The sequence below is a fragment of the Boeremia exigua genome (assembly GCF_020726555.1).
Source record: "Boeremia exigua strain MPI-SDFR-AT-0100 chromosome Unknown C7974scaffold_1, whole genome shotgun sequence".
NCBI lineage: Eukaryota > Fungi > Ascomycota > Dothideomycetes > Pleosporales > Didymellaceae > Boeremia > Boeremia exigua.
The window spans coordinates 2,271,162-2,284,516 of NW_025763518.1; the positions used below are offsets into that span (position 1 = coordinate 2,271,162).

The window sequence follows — 13,355 nt, forward strand, 5'->3', positions numbered from 1 at the left end:
GAGGACGGAACGAACACATGCCATTCCGTGCCGGTCTTGGGGGAAGAAGGAAAGTGTAACGATTGGAAGCCTCGAGAGGCGATGACGTAGTCACATCAAAGATGCAGCAGCGAGACGCGTTTGGCGCGCCTCTCAGTCCGCACAAGGGTCAACATGGTAATGGATATTCTAAAGTTCAATATTGCCTACTCTTTGATGGTCCCTTTCATGCTCTGTTTGCCATAGCTATCCCAAACGTCTGCATTCCACTCGCCATTGCTGCCACTCTGAGGGCCTCGTCCAAGCAGAATTCGGTACGGTTCGCTCATGTACAAAGGGGACATTGCACGGTACGAAATTGACATGGGCACTGCTTCAGCACTTCCACTCTTTGCTGTGTCCCGCCAGAAGTCCAGGATATTAATTAGATTGAGAGGTCCATGAACCACACAGGTTCTGTGCCCTTCAACTTGCCTGCACCACTCTGGCGAGAAGTGAATCTTGTGTCCGTTGAACGTCAGTGCGGAGAACCGGAACAAGGCTACGTCTGACTGGCAAAAGTCTTTGGTGTGCTCGCCAGATGGCAAGGCCTTTGCCGCGGGTTTAGCAGGTGGTATCAGAGCACTCTCTGGCGGTATTTCCTTTTGGAAGACCCAGCTTCTTTTGTCTACAAGCGCGACACCTGTTTCATTCTCAAAAGTCTTTTCCACGCCAACAACTAGCATATCCCCACCATTCTTCAGCTTCTTCGGCTCTGCGGATACAAGTCTTGTAGTCTCGCGCACCTCCTGGCCTACCCTTAGCAGCGCCTTCGTGTCTTGCGTCCATGTCAACTCTCCACCCGCCCACATACGTCGCGTGTATGGTGTCAGAGGATTGACAGTACGATCCGTACCGTCGAGGCCAAGTTCGGTTTCGAGGATGCTCGGCGTAAAGTACACGAGATGGTGCCCGGCAGGTACAGGGCTGCCTTCTGGTGGTGGGTCGTTCGAAGATGGGGTGCGGTTCAATGTGATGTTCAGCAAATGAACTTGGTTCGCGTCGAGGATCTGCTTTCTGATTGAAACGGGTTTCCCACTGCCCCATCGACCAAATAGTTCAGCGCTGGCTTCTGCGGCAGAGGCATGCCGGTACGTAGAGGCAGTAAACAGGCGACGCGCCCTGTAAAACATACTGCAATTGATAGTGCATCGGAGTGCGCAAGAGATGGATTGCAAGGCTGCATGGGCTGTTGTGCGACAGCTCTTGTCGGCAACGCGTTGCTACCTGCATAGCCGACTCAATCGTCAACACCCGAACGCAAAACATTGCAACAACCCTAAAAGGCCGTACCCTGCCGTAACATTGCAAACGTCCAGACCAGTCTCAGTTTTACCCGTGTGCGACGTCCGCGCGTATTGTGCAGATCGGGCTCTTGTTGTTGTCCAGTTCCCAACTTTAGGCATGATGTTGCTGGAAAAGCGGGATGTGAGTCCGGGCACTCAGCTCGAACCGAGGCTTGCCCAGCACAAAGTCAATACATCGAATACATCAAATGAAGCCTGGAAATCCGTTATGTTGGAGAAAAATCCAGAGCTGTTTCGGCACATTTTAAGCTCCTTGCTGTGACATGCAAATAAAACGCTGATACCTGTGCCGCTGTCCAGCCTTTCCAACAGCGTGAGAGCCCGCAAGCAGCGCAAACGCGCCGAGCCGCTAAGTGCCACAAAGGCTCTGAGGTTAAACGGCTACATACTTGCTTTCCGGCAACATCTCAGTCATGGATGGTGACGAGCGACCCCGAAAAAGAGCACGGCTTGCATGCACCAACTGCAATGCGCGACGAGTCAAGTGCGATGTCACGGACCGCCAGCCGTGTCGCAACTGTGAGATAGCACACGCCGTATGCGAGACCCGCGAGTCAAAGCGCGGCAAACATCCTCGAAAGCCGAAAGCGGAAAATGGCAAGCAGAACAGTGTTACTGCAGTTGAGTATGTGTCTTGTCAGCAGATTATCAGATGAATAACAGCAGGATGCTGACCTAACCTCCCTAGTACTGTCAGAATCGACATGACCCCTGAGCGGCATGAAGACGACATTGCTGCGTCACATGTACTTGCGTCTCTTTCGACAAAGTTTCACAGCCCTGCTGAGAATCAGGCCGCGAACATCAACACCGACTTTCAGTTTGCTACACCTCGCGTGCGTCACGACTCACAGCCTGGTCTTTCACAGACCCAAACAAGTCGACCTGAAGATGATGCTGCCGTCTTTCTAGGCGAGTCCAGTTCGCTCAGATACGTGACTGAGGAGGGAACACCAGTACCAGCACCTCACCGCCCTCGACTACGTCATGCTGTGCCAAATGCTGTCAAAGCAGAAGCACTGGTACCGGAGTGGGAGGCAGAGCGACGTCGTAAACGAATGGAAGCGCTCCAAGCTGAGGGCGCCTTCTCCTTTCCTCCGAGCGATGTTCGCATTGCCCTCCTCGAGGCATATTTCCAATGGTTTCATCCGCACTTTGCTGTCGTTGATGAAGCAGATCTATGGGAAACGCATCGTCAGGGTACCATCTCGCCGCTCCTGTTACAGGCCATGCTCTTCATTGGTGTTATTCACTGCGAAGAACTGACGTTACGTAATCTCGGGTGGGGAAACCGCCATAGGGCACGATACATTTTCTACATTCGTGCCAAGGATATTTACGACGCGTCCTACGAAACAGACAAGCTGCTTGTTCTTCAAGCCGTGTTCTTGATGAGCTTTTGGCGCGCGGGCGCACTTTTGGAAAAAGACGCCCGCCATTGGCTCTCTGTGGCCACAAGTCTAGCCCAGACCAAAGCTCTCCATCGCTACACAGGAGAGTCGGATGAGAAACTTGCCAAACTCAAACGGCGAATATGGTGGGCTATATACGTCCGCGAGCGACAATGTGGATCCGCTCTCGGCCTTCCCAATCGCATCCGTGACGAAGATTGTGATGTTGAGCTTCTCTCTACCTCAGACTTCGAGTTTGCTTACCTACAGACGACATCGCCAATTGACGCCGAACGATACAAAGACTATGGCGTAGGGATGGTTCAGCTTGCTGTATTTTTGGGCAGGATCGTTGATGCTGGATACCTGCCGAATCGAACCCTCAAGCCTGAGGATCGTACCACTATTCGAGATGAGCTTTACCAATGGAAGCAACAGCTTCCGCTGGTTATGCAGGTGTCGGTCGACACGGGAGACGATCCTAGCTTCCAAGCTAGCATGCTGCATCTCGCCTACAACAACTTGTTGATGCTTCTATATCGATCTAATTTCATTAACGATGAAGATGGGGGTGCCGACATAGAGGGGAATATTGCTCTACAAGCTGCTGCTCGCAACTCTCGCATCGTAGAGGATATGCTTCCACGAGCCAACATCGGCCATGCGCAAATCCACGTTATTACGAACCTGTTCAACACTCTATGCATACATGTTGCGCATCTCAGACGATCTTCAGGTATAAATCGAACGCTGGCCGAGCATCGGGCGAAACTCTGCTTGTTGGGTCTACAAGAGCTGCAGAGGACCTGGGAAGTCACCAATTGGGTGCTTCAGCTCTTTTTCCGATACCTTGATCGCTCGACAGCTGCACGACTGGCCATGGAAGCTGATGATATTGGCATCTCGAGCGTGGCAGCACCCAGCGGACACGTCACCCGTGCTTCAACACCCCTAACGCAACAGGGCGATAAGGTCGATGCCGCCGATGTCGACGCGATGTTGACGATGCAGCAGATGAGCAACAACCAGCCAGAGACGGGCATGACTCCATGGTCCTGGACTACCGATGAAGCCAATCAGTATCTCTTCTCACAGATCGAGAACGATTTCGCTTTTGGGGAGGGTGGCATGCTGCAGTGGAGTCCGAATGATCTCCTCAACAGTGCATTGACACCAAACTTCAATTTCACTGATCTGCATCCTCTCGAGAGTGGAGTCCCGCCAGGGTCCTGAGTCACGGCCCCTCGTAAATCCGACGTGCTATCAGGGGAACACGACTTGTACAAATACTCGTAGAGTACGGATGCACTCAGACATGTCGCCTCTGGTTTCGTGGGTGTAGACTGATGCATTTATTGCTAGTTCTTACTTAAAAGTCGCCTTCTAGAGAACATAACGTTTCGTATCTCTTGACCCCTCATTAATCAGGCCCATTTCCCGAGCACGCTCATTAGTACCAGCCCACAAATCAAAGCGAACATCGCTGAGAGCGTTCTGATCAAGCCAGTGTCCAGCATGCGCCCATGCAACCAGTCTTTTGCCAGCATCTCAACAATACCAACCCAAGCAAGGATACCAGCGGACAGCGCATCGAGTGTTCCAATAGCAACGATGGTAGAAGGATCGTTTCCGTTGAATGTGTTCAAAACACCAATACCAATCCCCATGCCGATAGGCGTGATCAAAGCAAAAGTGCCAGCCATGATGCATTTCTTCTGAGTCGATGCCGCAGCCTTCGGTAATTCCGCAATGCATGTGCCGAGCGCGATACCCTCGAACATCTGGTGGAAGAGGACAACAATGAACAGGGTGACGAAGAAAGAATCGCCGGCGACCACAAGGGTGATACCAATCAGTACGGAATGGAAGATGATACCAGCCTCCAGATTCATAACGTTGACCATCTCTTCCGTAGGTGCGGTATTTTTGATAGCACCGTGGGCGTGAGCTAGGTCATGGCTGCGGGTGGAGTCATTTTCAGGAGTGCTTGTGGCGGATACTGCCTTGTCACTACCGTTCGTTGGGGTATTGCTGATCTCGCTATCGGTGCTGACATGCTTCTTTGCTCGCCATTGTACGAAACGGGCACCAAGATAGTCTGCGAGGAAGGATAAGAAGAGACCTGCAAGGAAGACAGCAGCCGTAGTTCCCTCATACTGAAGCTCGCCCAAACATTCGTTGCCGAACATGAGATCAGCGTGGGTAAAGAGGTGGATAAATGCCGTGGACAACACAATTCCGGTACCAAATTGCTTCAGTACGACGAATATGATGTTCGTCTGGGAGATGATGTTGAATCGAGTCGTCAAAATCGGCATGAAAACACCGAACGCGCTGGTCACTAGGATGACGAAGAGCAGCCCGACGCGCAGTGGGATGTTGTAGTCGCGACTTGTTGCATCGCAAGACTTTTCCCCGCTGCCGCCTACGCAGTGTCTAAGTAAAACAGGTCAGCTGGTGGTTGTTAGAAGATCTTACAGAACACTTACTCGACACCAGCGTGAAAGTGACAGTGCTCTCCGGAACCGGCTGGCTCCTCAGTGGTCTCCTCAGAGTGGCTATCCTCCTCGGCGGATTCAACGAGTACTTGAACGTCTTCACCAGCATCATCAACACAGAATCTTATTTGCAATTAGCATGGTCTCGCCAACAAAACACTGCTGTACTTACGTCTCGGCAGAATGCGTATGACAGTCTGTGTACTGTGCTTGGAACTCTTCTGTAGCAGTAGGTCCGGAGATTTGGTACTCTTCGGTGCCAGCCATGCACCAGCTGCAGCGTGTTAGTGTCATGCTATTTTCGACAAGATGTACAGATATGAACTCACTTAACGGTGCCATGAGCGTGGCAATCGGAGACAGCAGTGATTTGAGGCGCCGCAGAGCTACCCTGTGTGACAGTCGCGGTCGCTGTGACAGTGACGGTCTGAACACCGGTGAGTGCAACTGAAGTTGATACAGTCGTGGGCGTCAGGAAAGCCAAGTCCTCCGGGTTGGTTTGCGCAGTGGCTAGTGTTGCAAGAGCCATAACGGCGGTAAGACAGCCGACTGTATGCATGTTGAGCGTTTGCATAAACCGGTACCCGGATGAAGTGCACTTGGACTCGAATTGCAATAAGCAACCTTATTATATCGACGTAAAAACCCGGCTGACGGTTCCACGGCGCAAAAGTTCGGCTTAGAAGTACCGTGTTGGAGCGGTAAAGTATGCAGAATCTTCCACTCGCCGTGTGTGTGGATGTTTGAGCACCCTGATGGAGTGGGCCAAGGCTGCCAAGTACAGCGGAGTCCACTTTCCTGTCGAATCGAGAGTTCAACAACGAGGTGTGAAGCTCTTGTTATTCAGAAGCAGATAAAGATGCAGCGACCGGGCTTTAAGAAAGGAAGACATGACCGATAATGGAACCATGGTAAATGCATGCTTACCTACCAGGGAAACTCGACAAGATGTAGGATTGGTGCCGAGCCCTGAACCAGACAATTGCTTTTTTCACCTAACGAAACCATTGCTTGAGGCGCAAACGGGTAGGTGGCTCGCTCTTAGCTCCCGAGGTGCATCTAAGTCAGACTTGGCGGGTGAGGGCTGGGTAATGCGCATGTGGGGGCGGCGGAAGTACGCTCGGACTGCACAAATCACGTCACTTCCAAAAGTCTAGGACTTCCTATCCTACACGTGCTGATACGTTACCTGGCAAGAGGCAACTTCAGAGCCGACTTCAACGCAGAGCCGACTTCAACGTCATGATAATTAACGGCGTGATGCATGGAGCATCAGCAACGCCTTTTGCAGCACTTTTTGTGTTAATATGACTAACCTTGGAAGTCACCGGCGTTGAAGGATTTCAATCTCAACCTCTTCTCTTGCGAATAAACGTGACACATTCTATCCGATGGACGCATGCCTACTGCAAAAGATATATACCGCTATCCACACTTAGGCCGTACTTGTACCGGTGCTTTGTCTCTTATGGGCATAAAAGTTCGGCCATTGGTAGACCATCAAGGTGCTCCATGTTGCTGACTTCGTAAGTCAGGCACTCCGGACCCGCAGCAATGGCTTAGCCATGCAAGCAACTACGCGAAAAGCACCGCGAGCCAAGACAGCCGATCACATACATACCAGGTAGTGACCTCAGTGGTGGCCATAGCCCTGAGAAACCAGCATCGAGGCGTTTACCGCGAGCTCTTGGCATGCCTAGGTAGGTAGAGAGAAGCAGGGCGACTTCGGTCGAAGAGTACCGAGGAGGCCTCAAGCGTAGTTGGCACGGGTTAGAGACAGTAAGTTCTCACTGTATAAAGAGACGTCGCGCCGCCTGCATGGTTCTCACTCATCCAGCCATCAGAAACGAACACCAGTTCGCATTCTCGTTGCACTCAAGGTTTTTGTCTCCACTACCTTTACTGGATCCTCATAGGTACTCAAAAATGACTCGCCTCATATCCCTCATCGTCCTCGCAGCTGCGACTGTATCTGCCTCTCCTCTTGCTGTCCGGCACACTGCTCCCGCTGAGGCTGCGCCCACTTCCACTGCCTGGAATGCTGGTGCCGTTACCCAGTACCCGATTCACGCTTCCTGCAATGCCACTCAGCATCAGTACATTCGAAATGGTCTTGACGAGACCCTCACCATCTGCCGTCAGGCCCGCGACCACATCCTCCGCTGGGGCAACTCTTCAGCCATCTACCAGAAGTATTTTGGAAATGCTCCTACTGGCGAGCCGATCGGTTGGTTCACCAAGATTGTCGATGGAGATAAGTCGGATGTTCTCTTCCGGTGTGATGATCCCGACCAGAACTGCGCCACTCAGTCGAGTACGTTCCCTTCAAACCTCAGTCCTTGACATTGAAACTAACATCTGCCTCCAGACTGGGCTGGCCACTGGCGCGGTGTCAATGCATCTTCAGAGACTGTGATCTGCGACCGCTCTTACGAACTTCGCCGTCCTTTGGAGGGCATGTGCATGTTCGGTTACGACGTCGCCAACGGTGCCACAAACTTCTACTGGGGCTCTGATCTTCTCCATCGTCTTCTCCACATTCCCAGTGTTGGCGAGGGTATCGTTGAACACTATGGAGGTGCAGACGAGTACCCCGGTGTACTTGCTCTTGCTGAGTCTAACCCCACAGAGGCTGTTCGGAACTCAGATACTCTCCAATACTTTGCTCTGGAGGTATATGCGCATGATGTTGCCGTACCTGGTATTGGCTGCGCAGGTCACTACCGCGAGGTCTCCTCTACCACTGCTCCTGCCGCCTCTGCTTCCTCAGCCAGTGCATCCGCCAGCTCCACAGTGGCATCATCTGCTGTTGCTGCTAGCGTTACTTCCGCCGCTGTCAGCGCTACTTCCGCTGCTGCCTCTGCGGCTGCGAGCTGCACCCCCCATGACGACCACTGGCACTGTCCTGCTGGCGTCCCTGAGCCCACCTCCCCTCCTCCTTAGATAGTGGAGCTGATTACGAGTCGGATGCAGTTGCCTGATGACCATAACGATAATGATATTCGAGTCGATAGACCATAAAAGATAATGTTATTACTTCAGCGTTTTTAGAACCTTCGCAAAAAACCATATCGTGCACAGTGTGAGCTCTTAGCAGGAGCAGGACAGGAGATCGAGTTCTTGTTGTTGACGCAAGTCTAGCTTAGTGTTGCCTGTTACTGGACATGGCTATAGCAGAAGCAGGGATCTATACAAATCCACAAACTTTACTGCACAACAAACGTGCTCGTGAGGTCCAACCACTTAGGCTGAAATATTTCTATGACCGTCCAAATCGGGATGCCATGCCACTCGCTTTTGCCTCTTTGACTACATATCCTATACGTGGGAAATGGACGCGTATGCCATTTTTCAGCTCGATCACTGTCTCCCTATCGTTGGTGCCAACAAGCTTGCCTTTCTGTGGATGTGCGCCAGCCTCCGTATCACTGTTCTCTACCGTGACGTCTGTACCCGCTCGAATGCTCAGAGGGTCTTTCTCGTTTACGCCAATCTCCTTTGCAGTGTAGTCTGCATCCTTCAGCTTGTCCATAAGCTGCTCTTGAGACAGATCGGTGTACTGAGGCTTCGGCCAACTTGCTACCCACTTGTAAATTCTAGGAAAGTCTTGTTCGCCAAATCCTGGTTCCTGGCCAAGGCCAATGGCTTTGAGCGCCCACCCTACGGCCCAACCAGCATGGAGGTCTGCGAGTCCAAACTTTTCGCCACTGATGAATGCACTCGGCGATGAGCCCAAAAATTCTTTCTCGATGATGTTGAATTTCGCCTTTATCTCTGCCAGGCCACTGGGTCTGAGTTCAGCATAATTGGGGTTTGCCAAAGCAGGGAAAATGGTCAGGCGGTCCTTTATAAATTCTGGCGTGAGGGCAGCTGTGGGGATGACATTTAGCGCACTGGCAAAGATCTGCACGCCAAAAACTTCGAACGCCTTGTCTGCGGGCGTAGTTGGCAGCGCATTATAACGGGATTGCAGCTCGTCGATGATGAGTGACGAATCAACATAAATGTCCTTGCCGAATGCGAGGAGTGGAATGCGGCGGTATGTGATGTCCAGTTGCTCGAGAATGGGTCGCGGCAGCACGAGGGGCTGGTCGCTACGCTCGAAGGAGATACCTGCGACGGCGAGGGCGGCGCGGATCTTCTGTGAGTAAGGAGAAAAGTCTGTAATAATAAGCGTCCGGTATATAAGGAGAGAAGTCACAGAGCGCACCGTAATCGAATGCTATTATCGGAGCGTTCGACATACTGTCGACTACCTAACCTAAGTACTCAGGTACTTCGTCCTCGTATTTGATCTTGAGGATACCAGTCAGGTGAATTGAAGGGTAAGGGTTGATCCTGTGCAAAGAGTACAGGCGCTTCGCGGTCCATTTTCTGCCGCCTGGTAGTAGCCGGGATGTTCAGCGGGGTATACAGTAGTCCCATGGTAGCTACATTGAAGGCGCCATTCCTCCTGACCGAGTTTAAACCGTCCAGTCAGGTCGCATTGTATCGACATTATTTGTCAACACGGTGCCTGCAGGCCGTCGCGATGATGTTTTGTCCAGGGTCTCCGTTCACGTTGCCGAAGCACGTGATGTCAAGGGTGCTCAAGTAGCCGAGAATCGGTAGGGCTGCACAAACACAAGCACCATCAAGATGTGAACTACTCACACTCTGACCTTTTTCATAAGAAACTGTGGTGCAGTTGATAGGGTAATCGTTGGTTGGGTGTGCTAATCTAGTTATTTACCGATACATCAGCGAAAACCTTACGCACGTGCACAATTGATATCATGCTTCGACCTGAATCGAGCATACTCCATGAATCTCTTGGCTAGTTGGGCGACGCCTTTCATTGGTGTCACAGTTATCTTATCTACTCCGATCCCAAAACAGTCTTCTTCTTTTGCCTGAAGGACAAAGAGATAAGCCCAGGTACCGGGGACACGCAAAGAAGAAACACACCACTTCTACTCCGCAAGGCTATAGCAATGGCCGGCGTCGAACAGACTATCAAGCGTTGAGACCTTGGGTTAGAAGAATGAAGATGGAGGCGTGGTTCGCAAGTAAAAGCGGACTGAGAGCTGGAATGGCGACGTTGTTGGGTAGATGAACGGGGCACGTCATGGGTCAGCGACTTGATGCATTGTCATACATATCGCACTGCAGACTGTAATCAAGCAAGCATCTGCTCCATGCATTGATATCGCATCTGTAGCTGCCTCTAGTGAGCCTTCCCTGTAACGGGACACACTGCATCCTTCGCCGCACCGTCCACGCTGGGGTGGGTGACGACCTTGTTCTTGTGGTGGCCGACCGTCGCCTTGGTGACCGGGCAGACGTCGTCCGGCCCAGCCTTCAGCATATCGGGGTGGTCGGGCGGAAGCACTGTGGTCGCAGTGCCAACGACGGGGCAGAGAGCATCGTCGAGCTCTTGAGCCTTAGGCTCCGAGACGGCGGACTTTAAAGCAGGGCAGGAGGTGGCTTCGGTGCTGTCAAGGCCAGGTATTTTAGGGTGCTTGTCGAGATTGTGGTGATGGTCGGTGGTTGCGCCGACGACGGGACACTGTTTGCATTAGTACAAATAGAGAAGCAGGATAGCTGAACATACCGTCTGACCGTCAACGTTGAGGTCGACCTCCGGGTGGTTGGGCGGGAGGACGCTGTTGGTAGTTCCGATGACTGGGCAGGTGGCCATGATGTGTGTTGAGAGGTACCTAGGTATGGAGGACGAGATGTACTGTTGAAAGTGGTATGTTGTGAAGGGTCTGCAGATTAAAGAAGTGGAGTGGAGTGAGTAAGTGTGCTCCTCTTCACGGATCCGTCTCAAGCTACCCCAGGTTTCCTCGCCCTATGATTGTTCAGCAGCACGTAAGTAGCGTGACGTACAGCTGCACCCTGCTCAAGGGCGGCGTCATGTTTCATTGCGAGGCAGACAATGCTAGTTAGTATCTAATTCATTGGATGCAAAGACGCATGGCAATAAGTCTATCAGCAGTGTATTGTCTGCGATTGAACAGCAGGGTGCGTGCAACATTGTTGCTGTGGTGCTGTCTATCCTTGAGAAAGGCTGCAGCGATGACAGAGGCGGGCAGAAACGCCTAGCTAATTACAGTTAAGCACAACAAGTCATCAGCTTCAAGTGCTGTGTGATTGGTTCAACGTTGCCGCATCAGGACGCCGGACGCCGCGATACCCTTCACGACTTGTATACACTTCTGGTTTATCTGAACATTGACTTTTCCGTGTAAAATATTACATTTAACATTTGCTAATTGTGTCTCTTTGTTCATTACTTGGAGCTTTAGTTTAAGGCATATTACTCCACGATAGGCGGGTAATGTGTGGAAGTTTAGGAAGCGGTAAGCCTCTTGTCTCCACTCGAGGGTTCCCATAGAAAGACCTGCCTTCCATGCTTTTGCCTGCTACCAGCTCTTCTGTACTGTCATGACTCCTTAATGACGCAGATCTTCCACTATGCGACTCAAGGACATCTGCGCGTGTCTCATCATGACACGGCTCGGATGTCACGACCACTTCCTTGGTGACCGTGATCTGGCTCCACGCAGCCATAATGGTAGGCCAGAATATCGGGATTGAAGCACAGATGATGGCGAAGTCGACTTCGAGACACGAAAATATCATAACGCCGGGGAACCAATAGGTATAGTCGTACATCAGCACACCACGGTTGTTGTACCTAAGGCCACTCCACAGTCGAAGGATAGCCATCAGTACGACGCTTCAATGAGTCAGCTGCCTGTCAGCGCGGAACGTATACTTGAGCAACACTCACATAAGCCCCACAGTGAACAGGCCCGACAATGCCAACACTTGTTTCCGTTTAAGGTTGGGTCGGAAGTATTCTGTAAGGGGTACGATGAAGATGACAAAGTCAAGAGACATGTTGGAGCCTGCGAATGCCAAAAGGGTATTTTTAGTCTCCTCTGATGAACGGTAGCCGAATCCATAGCATTTGGCTGGGGGACTCATGGTTTTATCCCAGAATCCTCTTACTGGGAAGCAGGGAAACCACGCCATGAATTGAAAGACGCTACCCCAGAGTATGACAACGGTCAGAAGTACTATCGTTACATGACGACGATAACCCTCGCGCCACAGTCTCAAGTATTGGCAGAGCAGGGATAGTTTGATGAAGACGGTAGTCGTGGTATAGGTGGCGTTTGCGACATAAAACCATTTCATGGTTGTGGGCAAAGTGCTCAGAATTGATATTAGGTGTTGACCGAGGCCATGCTTGACCCCTGGGACTGTCAGTACCATACATTGACGTTTCGTTTGTAAATCATGACAGCTCACCTCCTAAAAACGTGGATTGTGCCATTACGTTGAACACGGCCGCAAGAGTAACGAAGGCATCATCCCATCCTGGTCGTCGGACGACACCAACTCTGATGTAGAGGCGAAGGCCTACAGCAATCAGACTAAGTACCTGCAACGGTAAGTCATGCATTCGAAGCATGGGCAAAGGCTTATCGACATACAAGGAACGGAATGGAAACACCAATTGCTGTTGAGAGACGATTGGATAAAGGTAAGGGTTCGTTGGGGTCAGGCGGGTTCCGCATCATTTCTATGATGATAGGCATGAAATCGTTCATTGCAGATTTGCTCATCTTGAGCCTCAATCGATATCGATGGATCGAATGTTCAAAAGCTAGTGAATGGAAATAATGATGTTGTACGGATTCGTACCAAACGCTCTGTCAGACCCAACAAGCATTTCCAGGTCTTCTATAACTTCGCAGAAGCATGGTTACTGTCTAGTGTTTTGCAAGTTGCTGGGCTTGATGGCAGTGGCGTTCAGAAGCAACTTTTAAAGTTCGGGTGGTGTTCTGCCGCTCGACCCATGTTTCAGGGTGCCGGTGTAGGTATGAGAAGCCAGCCACATTTCTCGGAAGCGACTCCGAGCGAGCATCCACGCACGCAATCGCCATGATCAGCGACGGGGTAGCGTGCCACTACCGGATAACGCAAGGATAGTGCGACGCTCACCCAAGTTGGACAGCAGTCATGTTCCCTTTGCAGTGCATTATTCGCCCATGTGTTATGTCGTGTTCGCCTCTTTTGCCTGGCCCCGCCTACAAAATCTGTATCGAGGTCAAGAGATCTGGAGAAGAGGTTTCACAAATTACAAC

At 51.5% G+C, this 13,355-nt stretch overlaps 7 protein-coding genes across 7 annotated transcripts; 2 read left to right on the forward strand and 5 right to left on the reverse strand.

The window, feature by feature from the left end:
- Window positions 1-185: 185 nt before the first annotated feature.
- On the reverse strand, window positions 186-1,151 carry C7974DRAFT_301123 (uncharacterized protein; the record flags this gene model as incomplete). Its single annotated transcript, XM_046137833.1, has 1 exon — window positions 186-1,151. The coding sequence occupies one exon, from the start codon at window positions 1,149-1,151 to the stop codon at window positions 186-188; it is 966 nt and encodes a 321-aa protein (XP_046003047.1).
- A 294-nt stretch (window positions 1,152-1,445) lies between these two features.
- Window positions 1,446-4,045, forward strand: C7974DRAFT_18264 (fungal-specific transcription factor domain-containing protein). The gene is made up of 2 exons (XM_046136390.1): window positions 1,446-1,950; window positions 2,014-4,045. The coding sequence occupies exons 1-2, from the start codon at window positions 1,739-1,741 to the stop codon at window positions 3,947-3,949; spliced, it is 2,148 nt and encodes a 715-aa protein (XP_046003048.1). The 5' UTR covers window positions 1,446-1,738; the 3' UTR covers window positions 3,950-4,045.
- Window positions 4,046-4,140: 95 nt separating this feature from the next.
- On the reverse strand, window positions 4,141-5,743 carry C7974DRAFT_407990 (ZIP zinc transporter-domain-containing protein; the record flags this gene model as incomplete). Its single annotated transcript, XM_046143288.1, has 4 exons — window positions 4,141-5,152; window positions 5,206-5,337; window positions 5,387-5,488; window positions 5,544-5,743. 4 exons carry the CDS (start codon window positions 5,741-5,743, stop codon window positions 4,141-4,143), a joined length of 1,446 nt encoding a protein of 481 aa, XP_046003049.1.
- Window positions 5,744-7,060: 1,317 nt separating this feature from the next.
- Window positions 7,061-8,351, forward strand: C7974DRAFT_18311 (putative peptidase family-domain-containing protein). The gene is made up of 2 exons (XM_046136400.1): window positions 7,061-7,528; window positions 7,583-8,351. Exons 1-2 carry the CDS (start codon window positions 7,141-7,143, stop codon window positions 8,155-8,157), a joined length of 963 nt encoding a protein of 320 aa, XP_046003050.1. The 5' UTR covers window positions 7,061-7,140; the 3' UTR covers window positions 8,158-8,351.
- On the reverse strand, window positions 8,316-9,737 carry C7974DRAFT_18294 (uncharacterized protein). The gene is made up of 2 exons (XM_046136394.1): window positions 9,425-9,737; window positions 8,316-9,375 (listed from the first exon to the last, which is right to left on the reverse strand). The coding sequence occupies exons 1-2, from the start codon at window positions 9,456-9,458 to the stop codon at window positions 8,474-8,476; spliced, it is 936 nt and encodes a 311-aa protein (XP_046003051.1). The 5' UTR covers window positions 9,459-9,737; the 3' UTR covers window positions 8,316-8,473.
- Window positions 9,738-10,364: 627 nt separating this feature from the next.
- C7974DRAFT_18292 (uncharacterized protein) lies at window positions 10,365-11,023 on the reverse strand. Its single transcript, XM_046136392.1, has 2 exons — window positions 10,808-11,023; window positions 10,365-10,762 (listed from the first exon to the last, which is right to left on the reverse strand). The coding sequence occupies exons 1-2, from the start codon at window positions 10,892-10,894 to the stop codon at window positions 10,421-10,423; spliced, it is 429 nt and encodes a 142-aa protein (XP_046003052.1). The 5' UTR covers window positions 10,895-11,023; the 3' UTR covers window positions 10,365-10,420.
- A 400-nt stretch (window positions 11,024-11,423) lies between these two features.
- C7974DRAFT_383291 (uncharacterized protein) lies at window positions 11,424-13,044 on the reverse strand. The gene is made up of 4 exons (XM_046140755.1): window positions 12,702-13,044; window positions 12,517-12,649; window positions 11,993-12,461; window positions 11,424-11,938 (listed from the first exon to the last, which is right to left on the reverse strand). Exons 1-4 carry the CDS (start codon window positions 12,831-12,833, stop codon window positions 11,506-11,508), a joined length of 1,167 nt encoding a protein of 388 aa, XP_046003053.1. The 5' UTR covers window positions 12,834-13,044; the 3' UTR covers window positions 11,424-11,505.
- Between the last annotated feature and the right edge of the window lie 311 nt (window positions 13,045-13,355).